Raw genomic sequence first — 25,444 nt, 5'->3', positions numbered from 1 at the left:
GGGTCGTGCTCACCTACGAGGACCAGCGTGGCCTCAGCGTCCTCTGGGATCTTCTCGAGGAGCTGCTTCCTGAAGGTGTGCCCCCGGGGCCCTTCCTGCAGAGACGCAAATTCAGAGATTCTCATCCCGCCAGGGGCCACCCCCGCCAGGGCACGGGTGTGTCGTCAGCCGTGTTTCTCTCCATCGCGCTGCTGAGCCCACCTGTGGCCATGCCCACGGCTCGCGTCCCAGCTGGACCAACAACAGCACTGAGAGCAACCCCCCTTGAGATGCCCTCATGCCAGAAGCTGTGGCCTCTATCTGCACATGGCAGGTTCCTACTGTGCTTGCGTGTCAGCCTCAGGTTCTTGGGGTCCCTTGCTGCTCCTTCACTCCACACACCCAGTTCCCTCCTGGTGGGACTTCACCAGCTGCAACCTGGGATGATGCATGAGGCCCTTCAGATGCATGATGTTGGTGGGTCCCTCTGCCCCCTGCTGCTCCACCCCTCCCCCCCATAAATGGCTGTTCTGAGATTCTCAAGCTGGAGGCCCGTTCCCACCGTCTTCTTGCCTGTTCTGTGCCCGTGAGCGTCTGCATCTCAATCTGGTGATATTCCTCCATGAGAGGTTGGGACGTGACCTCGTCCTTGGTGTCCTTTCGTTCCAGTTGGCCTGGGGAAAGGGTCTCCATGGATTCAGACCCATCTGGGTGGCTGCAGAAAGGAGGAGGAAAAAACCCAGACCTTATCACACTGGGCGAGACACTGCCCAGGCAGATGGAGGGGTTTGTTCTACCCCCGGCCACCCCCCGCGTCCCATTGACCAAATTATTGTTAATTATCCTCATTAATATTGATTATTTCATTGCAAAGGAACCTCCAATACTACAAACACCTCTTAGGATTTGGCCCCAGGAATCACTTCACCAGCTACTGCAATGCATCCACCTCTGGGATGGGACATGGCGGCTGATTAACAGCACCCAGTAGTGCTGCACGGTTTAGCAAAGGAAGCAGAAGACGACTGTTGTATCTTGGGATGTGTGGCCAGGCAAAGCCCCCCCAATTCCTCTCCCCCGCCCGTCTTCCCACAATCTTGCACGTTGCATCGTCATTTGCACCTGCGTAAGTGGGACTGGCACTTGTGCACAGGGGCTTGCAGGATGAAACACTCCCCATCGGAATAGCCAGGGTGCTGGGATTCCCCTAGCGCCCCTCCCCTCCTCCGACTCCCTCCTTTCCCAGCTCCCCCAGAAAGAAGTCAAGGCCACAGCTCATCCCCTCGCGGCCCTCCGGGCGGCAGGGGACCCAGTACCTGTGCTGCAGCAGCAGGGTTCTCAGGATCGCCTCTCTGTCCTGTGGTTTGAGCTGCCCTTCATAGATCATTTGGTCTATCAGCTGATTGGTGATGCCTGCCAGGAACTTCTCAGGCAGGTCCAGAAGGATAGTGCCTGGGGGAGATGGGCAGAGGTCACTAGGGCTGAAGTCCTCCCTCCCTGCTCAAGCCGTTAGTCATTGCCTCACCCAGGGCATGGGATTCCCCGTCTCTGTCCACCCCCCTGAAGTCCTCCTTCCCCTCCCGCTTTGTTTCTTCTCTCACGTTGCGTCTCACACGCTCTCTGTTCCCCCTGTCTCCGATTCTGCACCGGCAGCAAAGGAGGTGTGATGCTGGGGTGCCTCCGGTAGCACTTTGCCCGGGAGCAGGGGAGGACGGAGGTGCAGGGAGCGACAGCATCAAGCCCTCTGGGTCGATCCTTTCTTGGCTCTGTTCTCTTCTTTCACTCCATAGTCTCTCTCTTTCCTTTCCAGTTCCCACCGCTCTCCGGCGTACCAAACCGTTGTATCTATCTCACCCACAACATGTTCCACCCGCCTGCTTCAGGGCACAAGCCAACTACTGGCCAATGAGGGTCAGGAAGGAATTTCCCAGCTTATTCCAGATTCCGTGACTGGAGCCTTTGCACTTCCCTTGGAAGCAGCTGGCGCTAGCCCCTGGTGGAGGCAGGATATTGGGCTCACTGGCCAACTGGGTGCAACATTTCCTATCAACGGGGCCAAACTGGCTGCTGGTGTAAGCATGTGTCTCTCCAGTGCAATAGGTGTCGGGCTTCTCGCTTACGGCACTGACAAATATCATCCGGATGCTACCCCTAATATTAAACCAAAGGGCCAAGATCCGGCTCACTCTTCCTAGGTCACCCCTGCTCCATTCTCTCGCTCCTTCCCTTGTTCTTGGCTCTTTATTATCTTCCTCTCACTGGCTCACTGTCCATTTCGCCCCTACACCCCTGCCGCTCTGTACTGTTGTTTCTGATCACCGCTGCCCCTCTCCTCACCTTTCGTGAAGGCCTTGCGAACCTCCAGCAGGCTGCGGAATGTCAGGTATGAGAGGTGCGGCCTCCCCCAGTGCCCCGCCTCCTCAAAGTCCTCCTCCAGCTTGATCCAGTGGCCGGCCTCCATCCAGCGCAGCTCGTTGTTTCTGTCCATGACCAGTTCTTGTAACTCCACATATGCCTGGGAAGGGAAGAGTGGATGGGACACAGCCCTTGGAGAGCAGGCTGGGATTCGGTCCTGGGGTGGGAAGCCAGCGAGGTGGCCACAACATCCCCAATAAGCCAGTGGCGATGAGTGTGAGTGTGGTGATTGATGCCTGCCTGAGTATGCAGAGAGCCTGAAACAATAGCTCTGAGAGGGAGGATTGCAAAGTTCTGCCAGGCGCCACCCACAGCCCAATCTCCACCTGCTAAAGCTGTCAAAATGAGAGGCCAGTAGCATAGATTGTGGACATCTTGTGCAATCTCTGGGTTCTGCAGCTGGGATGTCCCATTCTCCTCCTTGGGGGTGGCTCCCTGGTGTGGGACTCAGTCTAGTCCCACTTAGTTTATCGCTTCTTATGGCTGCTTATGTATGCAGCCTGGCTCAGTTGTCCCACTCCCTCCTTCGCCCCCACCCCCACCCCCACCCCCTAATGGGCCCCACTGTAGCACTCCATGGGGCTCCCTTTCCTGGGCCACTTCTCACGGGCATCAGTGCATAAGGCTGACTCTAGCTAAGCAATGCCAGTGGCTGACTGAGTCCTCATGGTCCTGGCAGCCTTGGGCAGATTTGGGGTCCCACACATGGGATGCCCCTCCGCCCCTGCCCTGCTCCGCAACAGGAGCAGAGCAAAGGGGATCTTTCCAAAGGAGAGTCAGATGCCCGATTCCCATGGACGGCCAAGGGGAGTTGGGTGCCTTCAAGCAGCTGCATCAAGGGGATGCAATGATCCATCTCCCTTCCCCACTTGCCCTAGGAACTCGAGGTCCCATGAACCTCTAAGCTGCAGCGAGGTCTAGCTGTAGGGGTGTGGGGCAGGGAGGTTAGCACCACAAGGACATGGACCAGACAGTAACACGTCCTCTAAACGAGGGGACAAGCTTACAAAGACTCTAATCCCCCCATCCCCGGCAGTGCTGAGAAGTGCCCATGCTACACACTCACCCCAAGCTGTGCCCACCCAGGCCTTGGGAGGTGATCAACTTCCCTAAACACCAGTGCACCCCTCGCCTCGGAGTCCACAGCAAATCAGCCCCAGGAACCCAGTGGCTTCTGGGCTCATGGCGTTAGTCCAGTGTATGGATTCATTTGCAGCGGGAGGCCAGCCTGGACTTTCCCAGGCCCCTGTTGCTCCCAGGATCAAGCCAGAAAGGTGGAAGGCACAGAGCTCTCCTTAGAATTCAATCCCTGGCTGATTTGATCCCCCATAAGATCAACAACCCAGGGTCCAGCATTCCCTCAGCTGGGTTTAGGCAAGTGACAGTGGGCGATTTAATTGATGGCTCCGGGAACTAGCAATGCAATAAGGCTGGGGTGGAAATTCTGAATGAGATGGACCCATGAAGAGCCCCTGGGGAGACAAGTCTGGCTAATGATTATGTTACGCAGGCTTTGGTGGCTTTGATAGGTCCGCCGGGATAGCCAGGGCGGATTTGTCTAAGAGCCAATGGCCAGTAGTGGCTCCAGGCAAAGGCGCAAGAAACTCCCTAGTTGATTGTCGTGAGATAACCTGCCCAAGGTTCTTCCCAATCCCCAAGCAGTTCGGGCCAGATTTTCAAATCAGCTGAGCAGAGGTGCATGCTGGGTGGTGAGAACTTTGTAAACTTTGGCTCTTATTTAGGTGCCTATGTGGGAGCGGAGCGCTTAGGAAAGCCCTGAGCTCTTTGGAAAATGTGGCCTTAGTGGCTGGCTCTGGCTTGAAGCAGGAGCGTTGGCACCCTGTGTCCATGTGTAACGTAAGGGTGCATCATGCTCTTGTTATCCATAGAAATGGCTGGTGCCTTTGGAACTCCCAGCAAGTTCTTGGCCTCAGGGACATCTGGTGGCAGTCAGTTCCACAGGTGAGTTAGGCCTTGTGTTAATTTAAAATGTGTTGCCTTTCAGCTTTGTTGGAAGGCAGAGCGAGGAGCTAGGTGGGGAACCACCACCCTGGACGCATGGCGGGGAGAAAGATCTGCTGCCTGTTTCAGAGTGAGTGAGAGGAGCAGACATGATTGAAGTAGGAGGAAGGCTCAGCAAGAAGGTGGGGGTGTTCCCCCATCCCCAGTGGTATCATCTCTCCCCTCCCCCAGGTCTGATGCAAACTCTCTGGACCTGATCCTCAGCTGAGAATCAGGCTGTGTACTCCTGCAGCCCCTCGGAGGCGCTCTGACCCCTCTGCTGTAGGGTAGGACCCAGAGTACGGGGCTCCCCACTGAACGCCTAGGAAAGCAAGAGGCGGGAGTCGCTGCAGAGTGGTATTGCTGGTCTATTCCCAGCATGCTCCCTGACTCCCATCACCAAGGCAGCGTCACCGAGTTTTCGTTGTTCTGTCTAACTCTCTCTAAATCCCTTCCATTTTCTTATTTTTCCTTGGGCAGGGAATTAGACGTGATTTCCTGCTGGGCTGGGCTGAATATACAGGGGATTTTTTTATGCAGCTGCTGGACCCAGACAGACCCTGTGGTTCACTCTGGCTTTCCAGCTCCCAGCCTGGCCTGCCCAGCGTTCATGCAGAGGATTTCTCTATGGCCTGGCCTGGCCTGGCGTCTGCACTCCTGGAAGGGATGGCTGAGCGCACTAAATCCCAGTGACGATCCTCCCAAGTCTGATCAGAACCTCTTGGTTCTTCAGCTCAGGCCCAGAAATGGAAGGAGAAAAAGGGGAGAGAAAGGGGTGAAATCTCCCCACCCCCAACGCAGTTCACCTGCCCCCCACCACCCTCAAGTGCTGGCAGAGCTCTACCTTGCTGGCTGCCGCATAAGCAAAGCGGCGTCCCATTCCAGGCAGGGCATGAGCCCCCATCACCAGCACCCACCAAGCAAACCCAGCTCTGGCAGTCAGTCAAACTGGGGGACTGGTGCTGCCTGCGCCCTCCCCAGACTGGCTGCCTCCAGCTCCGTGGGCACAGGGGCAGTTCAGACCAGTCTGAAAGTGCCTCAGTAACTGGAAATGAACTGTCCCAGCTGCCCAGGAAAAAAGGGCTTTGAACTGTCATGAAGCGGCTGAGTGATGGCTGGGAAAGCAGCTGTCCCAGAGCTGCACCGGGTGTGTTTATAAAGCAAACAAGGCCTTGGACTCCTTCCTGCTCCGCCTGTTCCCCAGGGAGGGTCTCCCTCCTGCTCCGCCTGTTCCCTGGGGAGGGTCTCCCTACTGCTCTGACTGTTGCAGGGGAGGGTCTCCCTCCTGCTCCGCCTGTTCCCCAGGGAGGGTCTCCCTCCTGCTCCGCCTGTTCCCTTGGGAGGGTCTCCCTCCTGCTCAGCCTGTTCCCTGGGGAGGGTCTCCCCACCTGCTCCACCTGTTCCCCAGGGAGGGTCTCCCTCCTGCTCCGCCTGTTCCCTGGGGAGGGTCTCCCTCCTGCTCCACCTGTTCCCTTGGGAGGGTCTCCCTACTGCTCCGCCTGTTCCCCGGGGAGGGTCTCCCTCCTGCTCTGCCTGTTCCCTAGGGAGGGTCTCCCTCCTGCTCCGCCTGTTCCCCGGGGAGGGTCTCCCTCCTGCTCTGCCTGTTCCCCAGGGAGGGTCTCCCCCCCGCTCTGCCTGTTCCCCGGGGAGGGTCTCCCTCCTGCTCTGCCTGTTCCCTAGGGAGGGTCTCTCTCCTGCTCCGCCTGTTCCCCAGGGAGGGTCTCTCTCCTGCTCCGCCTGTTCTCTAGGGAGGGTCTCCCTACTGCTCCGCCTGTTCCCCGGGGAGGGTCTCTCTCCTGCTCTGCCTGTTCCCTAGGGAGGGTCTCTCTCCTGCTCCGCCTGTTCCCCAGGGAGGGTCTCTCTCCTGCTCCGCCTGTTCCCTAGGGAGGGTTTCCCTACTGCTCCGCCTGTTCCCCGGGGAGGGTCTCTCTCCTGCTCTGCCTGTTCCCTAGGGAGGGTCTCCCTCCTGCTCCGCCTGTTCCCTGGGGAGGATCTCCACCCTGTTCCACCTGTTCCCCGGGGAGGGTCTCCCCTCTGCTCTGCATGTTCCCTGGGAAGGTCCTTGGGATCTCGCTCTCTCTCTTCCCACCCCAATCCCACCCTCTCCTCTCCCTCCTTCTTCCTGGCTCCCAGAGCGTCCTTCCCGCTGGGTTCAGATCAGAACAGGGTCTAATCTCTCCCCATGGGGCCGGACTGGACGACGGCCCTGGCCCCCCAAGGAGCAGCACCGCACAGGATCCCAGCATGGCAGGCCACTCACCTCATGTGTCCTCCGGCTGGAGGTGGATGGGTGGCCAGCCCCCGCTCTCTCTGACGCCTCCCGGGTCTGATCCAACGAGGAGGAACCTGAGTGTGGAACAATCTCACAGTTAGCCAGGCCCCGAGCCACTCACCCGCCTCGGCGGGAGGTGGTGTCACCCCACCTTGCCCCCCGCCCCCATCACAGGGGGCCTGTTTTCCTGTCTCTGGTGCCTCTGGTTTCCCACTCGTGCCGGGCAGACAGAGCCAGAGCAGGTGTGGATGCCGAGCTGTGCTTTCCCGGTCACAGCAGCGACTGGGGCACGGGCTGAGAGGAGAGGGCTTTGGTGCAGAGGTGCGTTCGAGGAGCGCCCAGGACACGGGCTCCCCCAACACGTGCCTGTACCCCGAGAGGGATGCCCTGAGCCTGCCGCCGGGGAGATCCAATATCACAGCAATACGAGGAGCGAGGATGGAGATGCCCCAGCAGGACCAGATCACATTCTCCAGCGCCCCGGCGAGGCGAGCTCCAACCCACGGGAGTCTCCCTCCGTTCTTCTTGGGGAGACAATGCCAGAGCCGCACAGATCTCCCCAAACTACAGTTCCCCTGGCTTGGTTCCCTCCTGCCCTCCCTTAGACCAGACCCCGTGGGCACCTGGGCGCTCCCTCCACACCTTCTCCCCCACCTGAGATGTGCTGGGCCAGTTCCCGCGTACCCCTGAGTCACTGCCCCGGGTGTGTACAGGTGAGAGGAGGCCTTGCAGCGCGTTTGGGAGATCCCACCTACCTGAGATCTCAGCGCCCCCCCGGCCACCATCCAGGCGGAGAGAAGGGACAGGCTCCCCGCGCTTCCATTCTATAAACCTCTGCCCCCGTCTCGCTGGGACGGGACGCCCTCCGGCCCCGCCCCCGAATTCCTGTCCCAAGTGACTCTTGTGTTCATAGTAAATTGAAAAGCACTCTGGCTGTGCTGACAGTAAACACGGGGCCCCGTGGCGCCCTCCTGGGGAGGGGGGATCGGCCCCCGGGCCTGGAGCAGTTTAACCCTCAATGGGAGCTCCTTGTTCCTGAGGGACCTGTGGGGCTGGGACCGAATTCGCCATACATCTCCCGTTTACCCTCCCCGGTCCTGCTTTGGAGCCCGTCCCCCACCAGACAATAGGGGGCTCTGTGGAACGCCACCCCTGCCACCCTTGTCACGCCTCAGCCAAGCTGCCGTCGCCCCCGGTGGGAAGCTCTGAGTTCGAGTTTTGCCCCGGACCCCTGCGAGGCAGAGTCCCACGCGTTAGGCCAGCCCTGCAGGAGAGCTGCTGAGGCCTGCTAGATGGCTGTGCACCCTGCCCTCACTTAATGCCCCCCCATTTATATCCCTGCCCCCCAGCTGACAGATGTTCTCGCACGGCGGGGTGACCGTACAGGCCGGTAACCGAGGGGGAAGCTGCTGACACCTGCAAGTCCACCCAGCTTCCCTCCCTGTGGCGAGTCCAGAGCAGAGGGTGCGACATGAGCCCCCAGGGCAAACCCTCCATGCGTGGAGCCCTCTCGCCCCTGTGGTCGGGGATTCACAGCACTCGCCCCCCGTCATGATGCCACGGGCCACAGCCGGTGGCTGACGCGTCATGGACGCCAGCCTGGGGCTGCCTCCTGCTCCAGCTGGGTTGGTGGAAGGACGGGGTTAGGGAGTCAGAGCCCTTTGCACTAACCAGCCACCCCCAGCCCTCTGTTCAGAACCCCCTCGGGCAATATTGCAATTGCTCGGCTCCCTCTAAATACACTGCAGTCACACACAGCTCACACCCGCACAGAGACACACAGCTCATACACACCTCACACAGAGAGACACACAGCTCACACCCCACACACAGCTCACACCCCATATACAGCTCACACCCACACAGAGACATATAGCTCACAGATCACACCCAAACCAAGACACGCAGCTTACATCCACACACCTTACACACAGCTCACACCCACACAGAAACACACAGCTCACACCCACACAGAGAGACACAGCTCACACCCACACACAGCTCACACAGAGAGACACACAGCTCACACCCACACAGAGGCACACAGCTCACACCCCACACACAGCTCACACCCACACAGAGACACGCAGCTTACATCCACACACCTTACAAACAGAGACACACAGCTCACACCCACACAGAGACACACAGATCACACCCACACAGAGACACACAGCTCACATCCGCACAGACACGTAGCTTACATCCACACACCTTACACACAGAGACACACAGATCACACCCACACAGAGACACACAGCTTACATCCACACACCTTACACACAGACACACAGATCACACCCACACAGAGACACACAGCTTACATCCACACACCTTACACACAGAGACACACAGATCACACCCACACAGAGACACACAGCTTACATCCACACACCTTACACACAGAGACACACAGATCACATCCACACAGAGACACGCCGTTCACACCCACAGAGAGACCCACAGTTCACAACCATGCACACCTCACACACAGGGATGCACAGCGAACACCCCTGCCAAGACACACATCTCACACACAGCTTACATCCCCACACCTTACACACAGACACACAGCTCGCACCCACCCACGCCTCACTGAGACAGAGAGACACTGGGATGGGCATCCACACGGGCACATGCACAGTCACACAACTCCCACAGAGTGGCTGGCAGCCACACAGATATTCACGACGACGCAGGGACACGCACCCGCACAGCTCCCATGGACGCATATAGCCATTCACACATCCCTCCTTCAAAGGGAGCCGCGTGGTTCACCACCTGAAACTCAGCTCCCAACGCACACAGGCCACACACAAATACACTCCCAAAGAGGCGCACGCTTGCATAATCGAACACACCCATCGACCTGGAAGCTGCCTCTCGCTGGCTGGTGACAGTAACAGGTCAGCCACAAGTGGCTTCTGTCTTTAGTTAAAACAAGCCTTTTATTTATCATCAATAACCAGGCAATTATAGGGAAACTGACAGCGATACCTCCCTGGGTCATTGCCTGGCAGGGAGAAACTCACACCAGGCGGTTCCAGGAGCCACCGCAAGGTCCCTCGGGACAGTTTTAGGCTTTGCGAGATCAGCTCAGAGGCTGGGGCTGGGAGGGGAGATTGAGCCGTTGCGCTTGGAAAACCCAGGCCGGGTGATAAAGGCAACACGAACTCCTGCAGGCCAGGGTGCAGGGTGGTGCTGGGCGAGGATGTCACTAAGGTACCGGGTAGCGATGGATGGAGACGGTATTGGAATAGTGCCACCCTGGTGCAAAACGGCGATGGATGGGGCTGGCACTAGGATGCCAGCAGCCGGGTGCAGAGTGGCAATGGAAGGGGATGGTGCCAGGGTGAGCGTTCTCTTGGTACTGGGCAAACCTAACACAGGCAGGATAAGCGACTGCATTACCTGATCTCCCTCTTTCCTCCCATACGGGTGCCTCACCATTTTCAGGCCCCCGAGCCTCTGCCGCTCTGGGAAGATACGAGTGGGTTTGGGAGACCCCCTGTTTGGCCTCAGCCAAAGCCCATGTGTGCTTTATGAGAGCTGAATCCAGAGCGCAGAGTTCGGCTCCAGAGCCGAACTTCCCCAGAGCAAGCGGGAGGTTCGAACCCGGGTTTTGGCTCCATTAGAGAGGGTGATAGCGGGGCAGTCACAAAGTCTGGATGTGGATCAGGATCAGTCACTTCCCCACAAGTCTGGGGCAATCAAATCAAAGGTGTGTGCCCCACACACCTGTCCCATCCACAATTCTACACCCATTCAGGCATCTTGCGCACACAACCACACACGCAAGGGAGCTTTCGAGGCCGTCTTGGTGCACCCCCAGCTGCTGTGGAGGGAGTCGGAGGAGATGCCTCCCATCAGTGCAGGATCTGATTCCAGGACCAGCCTGGACTTTAACCAAGGGCTTTGATATCTGGCTCCCTTTTGTTTCATGGTCTGGGATTCAGACAGTGTCCCTGCTTGTGTAACCCACTGGTGAGGTTGGGTTGCAGGTCCCGCTCTGTGTCGTCTGCACAGGGCTTGCGTCGGTCACAGCTGTAGCAGCTCATGGTTTTAGCTCTGGAGAGCCCTGGTGTGTCGGCACTGATGGCAGATGTCCTACTTATAAAATGCCAGGCCCTGTCCCTCTTCTCTGGAGCCCTTTGCCCATGGCTGAGTGACTGCTTCAGGCTGGGAAACTTATCAACAGGGACAGCTGCAAGCACCTGCGAATGTGGTCTAGTGATCTGAGCACGGAGCTGGCAACCAAAAGCTCCTCGCCGGGCTAAGCTCATCTCTGCCACTGACTTGCTCTGTGCCCTTGGGCAAATCACTTCACCTCTCCGCCTCAGCCTGCAGAATGACAAGCTGCCTCTGTCAGGAGAGCTTTGAAGGTTAATTATGCCTGACCCTGAACAGTTCACTTCCCCTTGCTGCGCCTCGGTGTCCCTTCCCACCCTTTCTCTTGTCCACAGACGATAAATTCTGACTCTTACTCCGTGTATGTACTGTGCCTAGCACAATGGGGCCCTGACGCTGGCTGGGGCCACTAGATCCTACCACAGGGGTAGGCGACCTATGGCATGTGTGCCAAAGGCGCCATGCAAACTCATTTTCAGTGGCACTCACGCTGCCCGGGTCCTGGCCACCGGTCTGGGGGGGGCTCTGCATTGTCATTTAATTTTAAATGACGCTTCTCAAACAGTTTAAAAACCCTATTTACTTTACATACAACAATCGTTTAGTTCTATATTATGGACTTATAGAAAGAGACCTTCTAAAAACATTAACATGTATCACCGGCACACAAAAGCTTAAATCAGAGTGAATAAATGAAGACCCGGCACCCCGCTCTGAAAGGTTGCCAACCCCTGGGCTACCGCAATGCCGGTGAAGAATCGTACTAGGGATGAACAGAGCTGCTGCGGCGAGCCCCCAACAGATGGCACTGTGGAGATTTAACCGGTGGGGCCGGTTTCACCGTCTAGGCAAAGCTTGCTGGGCCCTGCGTTTGAGTGTATTTGTGGAGGAGGGGGTGCTTGGCAGTGAAACTACAAAAACTCCTGGCTGCCTCCGCGACCTGCCCCAGCCTTTGCCTGGCACCCAGGAGCGAGCCGGAGAAAGTAGTGGGAGAGGTGGGAATCATTCAGGCCCCACGTTCTCACCGGGCCAGCAGAGCTCAGACTGAAGCCCCGGCCCGTTAGGTCTCCATTCTTGTGGCCAGCTGAATTATTGTCCTCCCGAGACGGGAGCACATTCGAAAGCTCATAAATACTGTCTGCGTGAGGAAACAAGGACGGCGCCCAGCAGCCGCCGGTGCCAGCGCGTCGTCACCGATATTTAACGGCCAAAGAGGCCTGTGAGCGATGATTCCAGCTGTTTGAACTGAAGACGGGGCAGGGCGTTAATTTAGAAATGGCCTGGACGGAGCAATTGAACTGTAGCATCCATTAAATAGGACTTAATGTGCCCCAGGGTTTTGTTCACTGCGGGCTCATTACAGGCCTAAGAAGGAAGTGCTGGCGATTTCGTTACTCTAGAATTAGAATTGGAAAAGGGGCAGAGACTAAAAAGAGTGGGACTGTTCGGCTTAGAAAAGAGATGACTGGGGTGGGGGGGGGCATAGGCGCCAACTCCGGGGCTGCTCCAAAAAAAGAAAATTGTAGGTGCTCAGCACCCACCAGCCAGCTGCCGATCAGCTGTTTGGTGGTGGGTGGGAGGTGCTGGGGGGGCGGGAAGAGGCGGAGAAAAGGTGGGGCTTTGGGGGAAGGGTTAAAGTGGGGGCGGGGCAGAAGGGGGTGGAGCACCCACCCGGAAAGAAGCAAGTCGGTGCCTGTGAAGGGAGGGGGATATGATAGAGGGCTATAAAATCGTGACTGGTGTGGAGATAGTGACCAGGGAAGTGTTATTTACCCCTTCACCCACCACAAGAACAATGAAATTCACAGGCAGCAGGATTAAAACAAACATTAAGCGAGTCCTTCGCACAACGCACCGTCAACCTGTGGAACTCCTCGCCAGGGGATGTTGTGAAGGCCAAAAGTATAACAGGTTTCAAAAAAGAACTAGATAAGCTCATAGAGGCTAGGCCCCTCAATGGCTCTTAGCCAAGACAGTCAGGGATGCAACCCATGCTCCAAGTGTCCCTAAGCCTCCAACTCTCAGAAGCTGGGGCTGGTCGACAGGGGATGGATCACTCGAAATTGCCCTGTTCTGTTCATTCCTTCTGAAGCATCTGGCGCTGGCCATTGTCAGAGGCAGGATACTGGATACATTGTCTGACCCAGTCTGGCCACTCGTACGTAACACTGTGCCCTTGGCCTTTCATTGAACGACCACAAAGTGCTTTACAGCTGTTAATTAATTATAAACCTTGTGACATTCCTAGGCATCTTTCCACCCACCATAAGAGTGCAGCCACCTCTGGGGCGGAACACAGCCGCTGATTAGCTCTGTGCAACAGTCGAGGACCAGAAGTGATGACGAGCCCTGTATCCAACAACAAACAGCTGCAGGAAATGGTGAGTAAATGTAATCGCCCAGGCTAGTGTGCAGAATACGCCTTAAGGAAGGTGCCAGGGGATCATTAATGAGCACAAAGGGGCAGGAGTCCAGTTTTATGTCTCATATAAAAGATGGTCCCTCCAGCACACGCTGACATCACGCTTGGATATTGGCTCCAGCACTGCCTACTGGACTCATCAAGCCACTTCCTGCAGGTCTCCCATCCAAGTACTGAGCCAGCCTGGCTCGACTTATCCTGGGAGATCTGACTCAGTGTCAGCACAGGGAGGCGAAGCTACGCAGCTAAGAGGCAGAACAAGCAGCTGGATTTGCTTGCAGCATCACTTCTGCCCAAAGGGTACGTCCCAGGACCTGCCTAGCACAGAGCTTGTTGCCGCTCCCGGAGCAATTCAACTGCCGAGTTCCTAGGCTGCAAGGAAGGAGCCTGGCAGCTCTGCAGAGTGAAAGCCATTGACCCCAGGAATAACGTCAGAGCTGCAAACGGAGCGTGTTGTTGACATAACAGCTGGGAATTACGGCTTTCCCATGCCAAGCAACTAGTCGTTACAAATCCGAATATACACCTCTCTCTAGGGACGCGGAGGACCCTCCTCAGCCCAGGATCTGAGCATCCCCGCTGGATTCCATCCTCCCAGTTTACAGGAAGTCTGTGACCAGGCTGGGAAAGTCTCCTGAGCCCTAATCTATGCTCTGTCCACTAGACTATCCTGCCTTCCTCTCCCTCTCTGTTTGTACACACTCACCCAGATGTAGTAACAATCTCCTGACTGACTGCATTAATCACGCCCCGGCGATCGCCTCCCCTGCACTCTGTCCACCAATTCAGCTCTGCCTTGGCTATTTCTAACCCTCCCGCTCTTTACGCCCATCTATATGGTCCCTACAACGGAGTTATTATCCACATCGATTAATACATCGATTGCACAGGTAGAGCTGGCCAAATTCTTCTTTGTGGATTTGTGCAACATTCCTTGTGAATGTAACACTTTTTTCTGCAACATCTCTATATCGGGGACTATGCCAGACAGGGAGAGCAGGGGGGGACCACTTGAGACTGCAGGGATAGGAAACCGCAAGGCAGGGAGGCTGGGTGGTGGACAGGCAAAGGGAGGAGAAAGAGAACCACCAGCCCTGTGTATACACACGAAAATGATAAAAGATTTAGGAAATCTGATCTCTGAGGAAAGGGTAAAAAACTGGGCATGTTTCGTCTTGAGAAAAGAAGATCGCGGGGGGGAACCTGACAACATATTTGCAGGCTATCGAGAGGACCAGATCAATTGTTCTCCACATCCACTGAAGGTAGGACAAGAAGGAATGGGCTTAATCTGCATCGAGGGAGGTTTCAGTTAGATATAAGGGAAAACGCTCTCACGGTCAGGGTAGCTGAGCTCTGGAACAGGCTTCCAAGAGAGATTGTTGGAATCCCCGTCACTGGAGCCGGTTTTTAAGAACAAACCCGTGCCGGGAATGGTCTGGGTTTACATGGCCCATCCTCAGCTCAGGGGCCTGCACTGGACGACTTCTCAAGGGCCTCTCCAGCCTCACGTTTTGTGCTTCTGTTATGCTCGCTCTGTGTACAGTGTCTTCTCAAACAATACACACAACCTCAGAACCAGAGCCATATACACTGAGGGCTAGTCTACACTTACCTGCCGGGTCGACGCGGTGAGTTCGACTTCTCGGAGTTCGAACTATCGCGTCTAATCTGGACGCGATCGTTCGAACTCCCCGCGCGCTCCGGTCGACTCCGGTACTCCAGCACTGCAAACGGCGGTGGCGGAGTCGACCTTGGAGCCGCGGACTTCGATCCCGCGGCGTCTGGACGGGTAAGTAGTTCGAACTAGGGTACTTCGAGTTCAGCTATGCTATTCACGTAGCTGAACTTGCGTACCCTAGTTCGACCCCCGCCCTTAGTGTAGACCTGCCCTGAGTATACAGCATGTCATAAACCTTATACCCTGAGGTATATATGCTGCTGATGCACTATGCAGAGCCCTCTACTCTGATATATATACAGCATATCATAACCCTGTACCCTGAGATACCGGCGCCCACGCCACCATAACAGACACAGTCCCAAGGAATGTAAGATTTCCCAGATACTTGATTGAACCATTGCTCACTCTAGCTTGAGATCCCATCTCCAGCGGTAGCCAGGGCCCGATGCGTTGGTGCCCTCCACAACGCACCTAGCTCACTGGTGTCCCGGAGTTCACCACCCCTGCTGGACACGGCCCCCGGCAGTGCAGGATATTCCTAGCACAGCTGGCCCGTCGAGCTGGGCACCCCAGGTCCAGCAGTGGCCATGAGGGCATCAGAACCTTTCACAGTTCACTGAGCTAATGGGGTGACATGGGAGGGCTGGGAATTCCTTCCTGATCTCACCCCGGGGTCGCCCTGAAGCATGTGCCCTGGCGACCCTCCCTTACGTCATCACCTCAAGCTGCATTGCTACAAACAGCTGTCAGTGATGCTGAGAATGTCCCATCGCAAGGGAACCCTAACCCTCCGTTAACCCTTAATGAACTGTGAGTCTTCGGGTTACTCACTGCCTTGTTCATCGAGTGACATCTCTGATTGCTTCAGCTCGGGGTCCCTGTAGCCCTCTTCATCCAGCCTGCGCCTCATCTCAGCTTCATAATCCTCCTAAGGGGAGGAAGGAGAACGCGCTTCATGGTCACTAGCCGAGCCCGTGTTGGGCAGCACAGCCTGGGCGGCTGCAGCCCTGGGCACCAGCTCCGAGACACAGTGTGGGACCGGTGCCAGATCTATTCTGGGCTACAGAGGGATGCTCTGATGTGATTCCCCACAGGGGATGGTAGCACGGTGTGAAGCAGGGTGTCCGTGCAGGGATTCCCCACGGGGGATGGTAGCAGGGTGTGAAGCAGGGTGTCTGTGCAGGGATTCCCCATGGGGGATGGTAGCACAGTGTGAAGCAGGGTGTCCGTTCAGGGATTCCCCGTGGGGGATGGTAGCAGGGTGTGAAGCAGGGTGTCCGTGCAGGGATTCCCCGTGGGGGATGGTAGCAGGGTGTGAAGCAGGGTGTCCGTGCAGGGATTCCCCATGGGGGATGGTAGCACGGTGTGAAGCAGGGTGTCCGTGCAGGGATTCCCCGTGGGGGATGGTAGCAGGGTGTGAAGCAGGGTGTCCGTGCAGGGATTCCCCACGGGGGATGGTAGCACGGTGTGAAGCAGGGTGTCCGAGCAGGGAGTCCCGCGGGGATGGTAGCAGGGTGAAGCAGGGTGTCCGTGCAGGATTCCCGTGGGGATGGTAGCAGGGTGTGAAGCAGGGTGTCCGTGCAGGGATTCCCCGTGGGGGATGGTAGCACGGTGTGAAGCAGGGTGTCCGTGCAGGGATTCCCCACAGGGGATGGTAGCACGGTGTGAAGCAGGGTGTCTGTGCAGAGATTCCCCGCGGGGGATGGTAGCAGGGTGTGAAGCAGGGTGTCGGTGCAGGGATTCCCCATGGGGGATGGTAGCATGGTGTGAAGCAGGGTGTCCGTGCAGGGATTCCCCACGGGGGATGGTAGCACGGTGTGAAGCAGGGTGTCCGTGCAGGGATTCCCCACGGGGGATGGTAGCACGGTGTGAAGCAGGGTGTCCGTGCAGGGATTCCCCATGGGGGATGGTAGCACGGTGTGAAGCAGGGTGTCCGTGCAGGGATTCCCCGTGGGGGATGGTAGCAGGGTGTGAAGCAGGGTGTCCGTGCAGGGATTCCCCGTGGGGGATGGTAGCAGGGTGTGAAGCAGGGTGTTCGTGCAGGGATTCCCCGTGGGGGATGGTAGCAGGGTGTGAAGCAGGGTGTCCATGCAGGGATTCCCCACGGGGGATGGTAGCGCGGTGTGAAGCAGGGTGTCCGTGCAGGGATTCCCCACGGGGGATGGTAGCACAGTGTGAAGCAGGGTGTCCGTGCAGGGATTCCCCGTGGGGGATGGTAGCACGGTGTGAAGCAGGGTGTCCGTGCAGGGATTCCCCGCGGGGGATGGTAGCAGGGTGTGAAGCAGGGTGTCGGTGCAGGGATTCACCACGGGGGATGGTAGCAGGGTGTGAAGCAGGGTGTCCGTGCAGGGATTCCCCGTGGGGGATGGTAGCAGGGTGTGAAGCAGGGTGTCCGTGCAGGGATTGCCCGTGGGGGATGGTAGCACGGTGTGAAGCAGGGTGTCCGTGCAGGGATTCCCCACAGGGGATGGTAGCACGGTGTGAAGCAGGGTGTCTGTGCAGAGATTCCCCGCGGGGGATGGTAGCAGGGTGTGAAGCAGGGTGTCGGTGCAGGGATTCCCCATGGGGGATGGTAGCAGGGTGTGAAGCAGGGTGTCCGTGCAGGGATTCCCCACGGGGGATGGTAGCAGGGTGTGAAGCAGGGTGTCCGTGCAGGGATTCCCCGCGGGGGATGGTAGCACGGTGTGAAGCAGGGTGTCCGCGCAGGGATTCCCCACGGGGGATGGTAGCACGGTGTGAAGCAGGGTGTCCGTGCAGGGATTCCCCGTGGGGGATGGTAGCAGGGTGTGAAGCAGGGTGTCCGTGCAGGGATTCCCCGTGGGGGATGGTAGCAGGGTGTGAAGCAGGGTGTCCGTGCAGGGATTCCCCGGGGGGGATGGTAGCAGGGTGTGAAGCAGGGTGTCCATGCAGGGATTCCCCACGGGGGATGGTAGCGCGGTGTGAAGCAGGGTGTCCGTGCAGGGATTCCCCACGGGGGATGGTAGCACAGTGTGAAGCAGGGTGTCCGTGCAGGGATTCCCCGTGGGGGATGGTAGCACGGTGTGAAGCAGGGTGTCCGTGCAGGGATTCCCCACGGGGGATGGTAGCAGGGTGTGAAGCAGGGTGTCCGTGCAGGGATTCCCCGTGGGGGATGGTAGCAGGGTGTGAAGCAGGGTGTCCGTGCAGGGATTCCCCGTGGGGGATGGTAGCAGGGTGTGAAGCAGGGTGTCCGTGCAGGGATTCCCCGTGCGGGATGGTAGCAGGGTGTGAAGCAGGGTGTCCGTGCAGGGATTCCCCATGGGGGATGGTAGCAGCATGTGAAGCAGGGTGTCCGTGCATGGATTCCCCACAGGGGATGATAGCAGGGTGTGAAGCAGGGTGTCGGTGCAGGGATTCCCCATGGGGGATGGTAGCATGGTGCGAAGCAGGGTGTCCGCGCAGGGATTCCCTGTGGGGGATGGTAGCGCGGTGCGAAGCAGGGTGTCCGTGCAGGGATTCCCCATGGGGGATGGTAGCACGGTGCGAAGCAGGGTGTCCGCGCAGGGATTCCCTGTGGGGGATGGTAGCATGGTGTGAAGCAGGGTGTCCGTGCAGGGATTCCCCGTGGGGGATGGTAGCAGGGTGTGAAGCAGGGTGTCCGTGCAGGAATTCCCCGCGGGGGATGGTAGCACGGTGTGAAGCAGGGTGTCCGTGCAGGGATTCCCCATGCGGGATGGTAGCAGGGTGTCAAGCAGGGTGTCCGTGCAGGGATTCCCCGTGGGGGATGGTAGCACGGTGTGAAGCAGGGTGTCCGTGCAGGGATTCCCCGTGGGGGATGGTAGCACGGTGTGAAGCAGGGTGTCCGTGCAGGGATTCCCCGTGGGGGATGGTAGCAGGGTGTGAAGCAGGGTGTCCGTGCAGGGATTCCCCGTGGGGGATGGTAGCACGGTGTGAAGCAGGGTGTCCGTTCAGGGATTCCCCGTGCGGGATGGTAGCACAGTGTGAAGCAGGGTGTCTGCTCAGGGATTCCCCATGGGAGATGGTAGCAGGGTGTGAAGCAGGGTCTCTGCAGGGTTTGCCCTGAGGAAGGCAGGGAGCAGCGGGGCAGGTTGGACTGACTGGGGCCGTGACCTAATCTGGCTCTGAGTTTCCACTACCTGGCCTGGATCCTCCATGGCTTTTTTGCTTATTGTCCCTCTCCCGGCGTCCCTTGCTCTGTCCCAGCAATCAGCCCGGAGGCAGCATCACCCGATCGGCCCCAATCTCTGAAAAGGCAAAGGGGAGACACGCATGTCAGGAAAGGCAGGAACAACGTGGGGTAGGCCTGGTGTGGTAGCTCCTGCCAGGACCCCCCCGCTGCCCCTGCAGAATACCGGATTGCAGGGATCGTTTATGGCAGCCCCTGCTCCCCATAGACACGGCTTACCCCGGGATCTCCTGGCCCTCTCTGCAGCATCCCAGAGCATAGGCACAGTCGTGGATCCATGCCTGTTCTGCAGGTGCCTGGCTGGCTTTGGGAGGAGGGGCGCTATTGTGGATCAGGCACTGAGCTGGGACTCAGGAGAGTGGGGGGTCCGTGCCTGGCAAAACCCCATAGGGCCATGTTTTCCAAAAGTGCTGTGCACCCCACCCAGCGGAAATCCGGCCCTTCATCTCCCTGGGCCTCCATTCCCCACCTGTGCAGTAATAATCCATTATCTGCCTGGTCTCGTGAGAATGTCAGGCCCAGATCTTCAAAGCTATTGAGGTGCCTAATTCCCAGTGATTTCTATGGGAGTTAGGCACCGAAATACTTTTGAGGATCTGAGACTAAGCTCCGTCTCTCAATCCGCCTGTGCAGCGCCTGGCACGTCGGGCCCTGGTCTCAGGTGGAGCCTCAGAGGATTCGTGTACTAACGCTCTGAATCCTTTGTCAGGGCTGGCGGTGTGTGCCGTAGGAAGCGTCTCTATCCCTGGTGCCAGCTGTCCAGCCCCGCTGACGGCCACCCCCGTGCAGATGGTGTTTGTGTTTCCATCTGAGCTTTCCGGGCTTCTGGAAACTGTTTATTTTGAGGTTTGCGATTAGCACATTTGGGGGTGTCATGTCCCTATGCCCTCCTCCCCCTTAGCACAGAGTCGCACGCAGGAGTCACTCCCTCCCGTGACACAGCCCCGCTCCCAAATGCCAGGAGTTTGCTACGCTGATGTTTAAGGGAATAACAGGGGAAATGAGGCGCAGTGGTTTGCTCAGGGTCACTCAGTGAGCTCCCAGTAGAGGTAAGAGCAGCATACCAACCCACAGCTCCCCAGCAGGAACCCACCTTGGGCCGCAGGGGGATTGAGTGCACCCAGGCAATGGGTTTAGGCCGTGTCTGCACTGACCTCCGGACCAGGGGCCAACGAGGGCTTGGTTATATGCAGAGTGGCACTGGTTTAACTTAAAATGGGGTTTGAAACCAAGCTTGAAACCCAAAGGCTGTGTGGACGCTCCAACTTTGGTTTAAACCAGGCTTATTTGATTTCGTTTAAGCTGATCAGGAACAGGTTCAAGCTAAACCAAAATAACCCACAGGTGTGCACCAGTTTTAAAAAGCGTTTAAATTAAACTGCTGCAACCTCTGTGTGTTGAGAAAGCCTTAAAGACCTGCCCAAACCAGCCTGTGGAACCGCAAACCCTGAACTACAAGGGAGTCGGGATTCAAACCCAGCTCTCTCATTCCCTACCAGAACTGCCTGTAATAGAAGGGGGAGGAGAGCCAGAGCATGGGGCCAGATCCAGTAGCAAATATCAGGACTCCAGCTCATTTCTCTAACAACCCCAGATGCAGCACATCCACAGGCCTCTCCCGCCTCCCCCCGCAAAAAAACAGGGAGAGTTCATATCCCAAATGCTGATCTAACCTTGGGTCCTCGGCACATCGTAATCCCGGCTAAACTGGTTTGCAGCAGGTCTTAGCCAGCCAGCAAGCACCAAGGCTACAGCGTACAGTGATGGTCTGTTTCTACGCACTACATAGGGTGCGCCTGTTTCCTGGCTGATCGATACATTTTGTGAATGTCGGTTTCTAACGCCGCTTTGGCCCCATGCAAACTGGCTGCCTGGCCTGTCTTTGAAGCCGGTTTCTCAACACAGCCGCACCTGGTTCAGCCAACAAGCTGCAGCCAGGCACACCCTGCTCATGAGTGAGATTCAAACCTGGGACCACCCAGCACCAGACGGACGGCGCAGCCTGAGCGAAAAGCGGAGTCCTGGAAGCAGCAGGCGGGCGCAGTAGCGGGGGTCAGCCACTAGAAGGCGACACAATCACACACCAACCCACTGTCTCACCCTTGCCTGAAGGCAGAATCTTGCCTCCCCTTTTGCCCTTGGCCTCGGTCCATCCTTTGCCAGATGTACTCAGGCCACTTGCAGAGCTCCTGGGAGCGGCCCGCCGGGCCGGCGCTAAGGGTCTGGGCCCCAGCTAGGCTGGCGTTACCCGTTCCAAGCGTTAGTTGCTCCCGCCTGTCTCGGAGACGCAGGAGCAGAGGGTGGAACTGGGCTGTGTCCGAGATGAATTTTCAGAGCCCCTCCCCGGCACTGCAAGGGCCCGTCGATTCCCTGTATGGCGGTGCCTGGCTCTGGGAAACCCCCAGTATATGGCCTGGGTCAGATAACTGGGCTTCCCCGTGCCGGCTCTGGCTACCAGCCAATAGGAAGGAGTTGCCCATGGGATCAGTGTAGGGGGGAGACTGGAGGGTCCCTGTCACAGGATGATGCAAGATCACTGCAACCTCATAGGGGATGGGGCGACAGGGGAAACACAGGATAAATATCCCGGGGAAATCACTGAAGACGTGGCCAGCCTGGTAGGTGGCTGGTGAGCTAGAGGGAGAAAGGCGTAGGGAAGCATTTGAAGTCCAGCCTGTATTGCCTGCCGGGATAACCGTAACCCCAGCAGCTCCATGTGCCGCTGGGGATCTGTCACGTGTGTGCAGACAGGACCTGGGTCATAGTGCATGGCGTGAGCTCACGCGGTGACACAGGGTCTACACCCAGGGAGCCTGTCAGCTCATGAGCGCTGCAGGGCCGGCAGGGCGAGGCAGCATCCTCTTGGGCCGCGCTTTGTGGCTAAGCTTAGAAATCCCCAGGGCTTGCAGGGAGTCCACCCAGCCGATGGCCCCTTGCCGTCTGAGCCAGCGCCCGTGCTGGGCGCTAGCGGGTGCTGCGCGGCTGGAGATGCCGCATCAAATCTGGCCCGGGGTGATCGTTGACGATGCCCTGACACGTTTTCTTTTTGCGAGAGCGGGCGGTTTGAGCCCACTGCCCCACTTCTGACTGTGACACGCTAGACGCCCACAGATCCTTCTGTCTTTGCCCTGAAGCTCTCACGTGGCCTGGCTGTGCACAGTAGAACAGCTCCATGCCCCACCCCAGAGCTGGCTGCATTTCAGCAGTGGGTTTGCAAAATGCTTTGGAATAAAAGACGTTCCAGGCACTTGGGGGGTGGGGGGGGCTGATGTGTTTTGCACCATGCTGATAGTCCATCTGTGCAGTCAACCCCCACTCCCCTCCCTCCCCTTCCCAGTGTGTACCTGGGTCCTTCCCTAGTTATTGGCAATGTCCTCGTTAGCCCGTTAGTAGCCCAGCTCCAGGAATCCCCAAAGGAGGGGCAGCTTCGTGCCAGCCCCCCCCCCCCCGTCCCCGGGAGACACGCCAGTTAAACCACAGCATGAGCTGTGCCCAGCCAGAGCCCTGATTGGGTCATGGGTGAAACAGCACAAAACGAACCGACAGCAGGAAAGGGCGGAGAAGAGGGGGGGAGAAGGGAATGGGGGAGATGGGGGGGGCTATCTCTCCCCCTCAGCAGGGCTCAGGTGCTGGAATGATTGACATCCCTTGACTCAGCAAATTACACTGATGCCACAGTGTATAACAGTGACCCACAGTACAGAGTCTGTACCCCCTGCCTCTGGCCCCAATATGGCACTGAGACCCCCCCTGCTGCAGTATAGAGCCCTGTGACCCACAGTATAGAATCTATACCCCCAGTGCCACAGCATAGAGCCCTGTGACCACAGTATAGAAGCTATACCCCCAGTGCCACAGTATAGAGCCCTGTGACCCACGGTATAGAATCTATACCCCCAGTGCCACAGCATAGAGCCCTGTGACCCACAGTATAGAATCTATACCCCCAGTGCCACAGTATAGAGCCCTGTGACCCACGGTATAGAATCTATACCCCCAGTGCCACAGCATAGAGCCCTGTGACCCACAGTATAGAATCTATACCCCCAGTGCCACAGTATAGAGCCCTGTGACCCACGGTATAGAATCTATACCCCCAGTGCCACCATATAGAGCCCTGTGACCCACGGTATAGAATCTATACCCCCAGTGCCACAGCATAGAGCCCTGTGACCCACGGTATAGAATCTATACCCCCAGTGCCACAGCATAGAGCCCTGTGACCCACAGTATAGAATCTATATCCCCAGTGCCACAGCATAGAGCCCTGTGACCCACAGTATAGAATCTATACCCCCAGTGCCACAGTATAGAGCCCTGTGACCCACGGTATAGAATCTATACCCCCAGTGCCACAGCATAGAGCCCTGTGACCACAGTATAGAAGCTATACCCCCAGTGCCACCATATAGAGCCCTGTGACCCACGGTATAGAATCTATACCCCCAGTGCCACAGCATGGAGCCCTGTGACCACAGTATAGAAGCTATACCCCCAGTGCCACCATATAGAGCCCTGTGACCCACGGTATAGAATCTATACCCCCAGTGCCACAGCATAGAGCCCTGTGACCACAGTATAGAATCTATACCCCCAGTGCCACAGCATAGAGCCCTGTGACCACAGTATAGAAGCTATACCCCCAGTGCCACCATATAGAGCCCTGTGACCCACGGTATAGAAGCTATACCCCCAGTGCCACAGCATAGAGCCCTGTGACCCACAGTATAGAAGCTATACCCCCAGTGCCACCATATAGAGCCCTGTGACCCACGGTATAGAATCTATACCCCCAGTGCCACAGCATAGAGCCCTGTGACCACAGTATAGAATCTATACCCCCAGTGCCACCATATAGAGCCCTGTGACCCACAGTATAGAATCTATACCCCCAGTGCCACAGTATAGAGCCCTGTGACCCACGGTATAGAATCTATACCTCCAGTGCCACTGCATAGATCCCTGTGACCCACAGTATAGATTCTATACCCCCAGTGTCACAGTATAGAGCCCTGCGATGGCTCCTGCCTCTCAGCCTGTGCCCTTCTGGGCACTTCACAAGCAACAGCCATTGAACAATCAACATCCTCATGGAGAAAACGCACCAAGGTGGCTTCCCCCTCCCGCCAAGCCCTGGCACGGGGCTGGGGCGGCTGCCAGAGAACCGGGTCTCCATGCAAGCTAAGCCGAGCTGGGGTGATTCGCAGCTTCCCCCCAGCTCTGGGCTTCGAAGCCAGAGCCACGAGGTGTGTCAGCCAACCAGCCCCTCCGACCCCCAAGCCCCAGGGGGAAGGCCGGGCCGCAGGAGCTCAGCAGTTGGCTGGTTTGGGATGAAGGCAACAGCAGGCCACTGGGAATGCTCAACTTCCCCCGTTCTCCTGCTGAACCCCAGCCCCGGCCCCGCAACTCCAGCAGGACCCTCCGTCAGCCCCGGGAAGGGCATCAGGGACTCCAGGCCCAGGCAGGCTGACCAGCCAATTCCGCTTCTGTGGTTCCCCTCCCTCCCCTGCTGGCCTGAGCTCTTGGCAGGGCTCTGGGACCAGCCCCCCAATTTCTTTACACACCAAGGGGCAGACTCGGGTCTCAGTGACCCAGGCACAGCCCCCATGTTCATAAAGTCACGGCTGGGGTGACCAGCTAGCACGTGTGAAAAATCGGGACTGGGGTGGGGAGTAATAGTCGCCCATATAAGAAAAAGCTCCCAGTATAATTGGGACAGTCCCTATAAAATCGGGACATCTGGTCACTGGAGTCACAGCCAGCACCGTCACTGAAGGGCAGCTGCCTGAAAGACGCACCAGCGGGGAACCCCGTATCCAACAGGAAATATGGGGGAAGGATCTGAGAGGGGGGAATGGCCCCGCTTGGCCTCTGACTCGGATTAGGGGCTAACACTAGCCAGGCTGGTAATTGGTGCTGTGAATCTACGGCCAAGGACTTCTAAGCAGCCTCCAAACCCCACAGCATTCCCGGGGTGAAGGCGCCACACAGACTTTCCGACCTCTGAGCAGATCATCTCCTTAGCCGATCTCAACCCCCCAAAGAAACCTCTGCCAGCCCAGCTCCCTCCGGAGATACCAGTGAGCTGCCCTCCTGGCCCTTCTCCCCCCTAAGCTCCCCCAGGTGAAGACACCAACACCCCTCTCCGCCCTCTTCCCCCCCCCGACTCCACCCACTCAGCCACGCTCCCCAAACAGCTCCGTCCCCAGGGCGAGCGAATGAGCGAACTGACCTACCGGTGCCCGGTGGGATCCTGAGACGCCTCCAAAGCCCACCAGCTGGGTTCTCCTCCTGGAGCCCCTGGCTCAGCTGTGGTCACCTGCTGCCCAGGGAGATGGTAAAGAGACGCACAATCTAGCTGGAGGCGCTTCAAACTCC

General features: G+C 57.7%; 1 protein-coding gene across 2 annotated transcripts in view; it reads right to left on the bottom strand.

Moving 5' to 3' along the window:
• Window positions 1-25,444, bottom strand: part of SLC4A1 (solute carrier family 4 member 1 (Diego blood group)) — a 44,982-nt gene extending 19,538 nt beyond the window's left edge. The window contains exons 1-8 of one of the 2 annotated variants that reach the window (XM_039516350.1): window positions 25,299-25,444; window positions 19,017-19,124; window positions 15,733-15,829; window positions 6,656-6,741; window positions 2,317-2,494; window positions 1,296-1,431; window positions 553-694; window positions 14-95 (exon numbers count right to left, since the gene is read on the bottom strand). In XM_039516350.1, the coding sequence (XP_039372284.1) occupies window positions 14-95; window positions 553-694; window positions 1,296-1,431; window positions 2,317-2,494; window positions 6,656-6,741; window positions 15,733-15,829; window positions 19,017-19,034 (739 nt within the window). In that variant the 5' untranslated portion in view covers window positions 19,035-19,124; window positions 25,299-25,444. The remainder of the gene's footprint in view (window positions 1-13; window positions 96-552; window positions 695-1,295; window positions 1,432-2,316; window positions 2,495-6,655; window positions 6,742-15,732; window positions 15,830-19,016; window positions 19,125-25,298) is intronic. The other variant, XM_039516349.1, reaches the window with a different exon arrangement.

This window comes from Mauremys reevesii, linkage group 27 (genome assembly GCF_016161935.1).
Source record: "Mauremys reevesii isolate NIE-2019 linkage group 27, ASM1616193v1, whole genome shotgun sequence".
In the NCBI taxonomy this organism is placed as follows: domain Eukaryota; kingdom Metazoa; phylum Chordata; order Testudines; family Geoemydidae; genus Mauremys; species Mauremys reevesii.
This window is presented reverse-complemented; position numbering and strand designations above follow the sequence as displayed.